The following is a 2,125-nucleotide window of genomic DNA, read 5'->3' as shown; positions in this document are numbered from 1 at the left end:
GGGAAAGGAGGAGAAGGACTGGACATATGAGGGTCCTTTGTCTCCTTTTCTTTGGGGGAAAAGCACTCAGGCCAGGCCTAGTGCTTTATATTGGGGTCACTCACATGGTTCCCATTGCCCCCTACCCCAAAGACCATCAGAGCCAGCATCCAAGGGCTTGAGGTCCCTAGTCCTGAAGGCGATGGAAAGATTAAGGTCCCTTCATCCCACATACACCCCTTAGGTGCTGGGCCTTTAACAGGCAGCACTTTAGACGTTGGGTTCAGAAGCCCAGGCCTGGAAGATTTCTTAGCTGGAAAATGGGAATGTTTGCCTGCGCAGGCCTGTAGAAATGTCTGCACACGGAGGAAGAGGGTGGGCATGGGCTGGGGTATGGAAAGTGAAATTTTGGTTAAAGGGAAAATGGGCTCTTCCAACCACTGACTCCAAATCTCCAAACCACACACAAGGTCTAAGAGGGAGACGGGCAGGCTCCTGGCTTTTTCCCTCCCCCCCGCCGCCCCGCACGCGCTGATTTTTCTCTAAACACTGTGCGCAGGGACCACCGACCGCAAGCGGGGCCGCCAGACCTACACGCGCTACCAGACCCTGGAGCTGGAGAAGGAGTTCCACTACAACCGCTACCTGACGCGGCGGCGGCGCATCGAGATCGCGCACGCGCTCTGCCTCACGGAGAGACAGATCAAGATCTGGTTCCAGAACCGCCGCATGAAGTGGAAAAAGGAGAACAAGACCGCGGGCCCCGGAGCCACTGACCAGGACAAGGCTGAGGCTGAGGAGGACGAGGAAGAGTGAGGGATGGAGAACGGGTGGAGGAAGAGAGAGATGAGGAGGGGAGAGAGGGAGAAGCCCAGCTTTGGGGACTGAACCAGGAAACGCAGATCAAATAGGGGAGGAAACCCTATTGAAATGGAAAACAGTTAAAAAAATTGCTTAAGGAGAGAAGGTGAAATTTTGGTTTAACACTGAAAACAAAAACTACCTATAGAAAAGTCCGCCGGGTTTGTCTTGTACAGTAGGGGAAGGACGTCACCTACCTGTTCTATAGCTTTCTGGAATTTGCCTCCCCCTTTTTTTATGTCGCTAACTGTAAGGTCTTTGTAAAATGTTGCTGTTTTGTAAGCCCCTTTCTTTGACGCTGTCCTTTGTGGTCTGTGGGTCTGGACTAACGTTTTGTTCCCCGCGCCCATGAGCCCACCTTCCCAGTAGAGGCACTGAAGGGGCCTTAGGGAGCCCCAAGGACCCACCGACTAGCTCCATTGTCCTCTCTGTGCACCTGCCCTGCCCGACGCTCCCTGCTCCCGCCTGCCCTGTGGTCCTCTTTACATTCTGTGTGTATCTGAAGAAAGGAGAAATAAAACACAATTTAAAAACAAACGGATGCTCTATTTTCTGTCTCCCTAAGGCTGGGAGGGGGTCAGGGTTAGCCATGCATCCCCGCACCCCTCCGCTGTGCCGGCTGATGCTGGCCTATTTCGTTCTGTGCTGGGGTCTGTTCTTTTTCCTGGTGGCTGCCAACTAGTGAACTCCAACATCGTACACACATTCCCTTTACATTTTTTACACACAAACGCACACCATCCCATATTTATAGGCTGACGCCACCTATAAAGAAATATATATGGTCAAACACAGCCACAAAGAAACACTCGTCTTTATATATTCACAAATACACGTACAGGCGTCCTCACATCCCAACTTCATGCCCAGATACATGCACTCATGTTCACACACACTCACAAGTAAACACAGATTCACACGCCCTGCCAGACACATTTATACATACCAGGGTACACTCACACATTGGCTTATAAACACACAGATTCACATCCCCCAAGTAAACACATCCAGAGCCCACATGCTCAATCGCACACAATCACAAAACAAACCTCACTAAACCCTCACACTTCCACAAACTTCCTCCGCCAGGCCTGCCCCCCAGGCCGAGGGCTGGGCAGAGCCGCCAGGGCTCCAGCTGACTTGCAAAGTGCTGGGCCCCATGCGGAGGACGCGCGGAAGGAAAGGGAAAATGACCACCCAATTCCACTCCGATTCTTGGGATTCCTGGGCGGCGGCGTGGGGCATGAGGCCAGACCAGAAGCAGGAATCCGGGGAGGCCTCCAAC

The 2,125-nt window shown here is 52.8% G+C and overlaps 1 protein-coding gene across 1 annotated transcript in view; it reads left to right on the top strand.

Annotated features, from left to right (window-relative positions):
- The window catches only part of HOXB7 (homeobox B7), a 3,642-nt gene extending 2,265 nt beyond the window's left edge, over nt 1-1,377 (top strand). The window contains exon 2 of the mRNA XM_014464491.2: nt 539-1,377. Within this exon, the coding sequence (XP_014319977.2) occupies nt 539-795 (257 nt within the window). The 3' untranslated portion in view covers nt 796-1,377. The remainder of the gene's footprint in view (nt 1-538) is intronic.
- The last annotated feature ends 748 nt before the right edge of the window (nt 1,378-2,125 follow it).

Source organism: Myotis lucifugus, unplaced genomic scaffold, assembly GCF_000147115.1.
Source record: "Myotis lucifugus unplaced genomic scaffold, Myoluc2.0 scaffold_254, whole genome shotgun sequence".
Taxonomy (NCBI): Eukaryota; Metazoa; Chordata; class Mammalia; order Chiroptera; family Vespertilionidae; genus Myotis; species Myotis lucifugus.
Note: the sequence above shows the minus strand (reverse complement) of the source record. Positions and strands in the feature narration are given on the sequence as shown.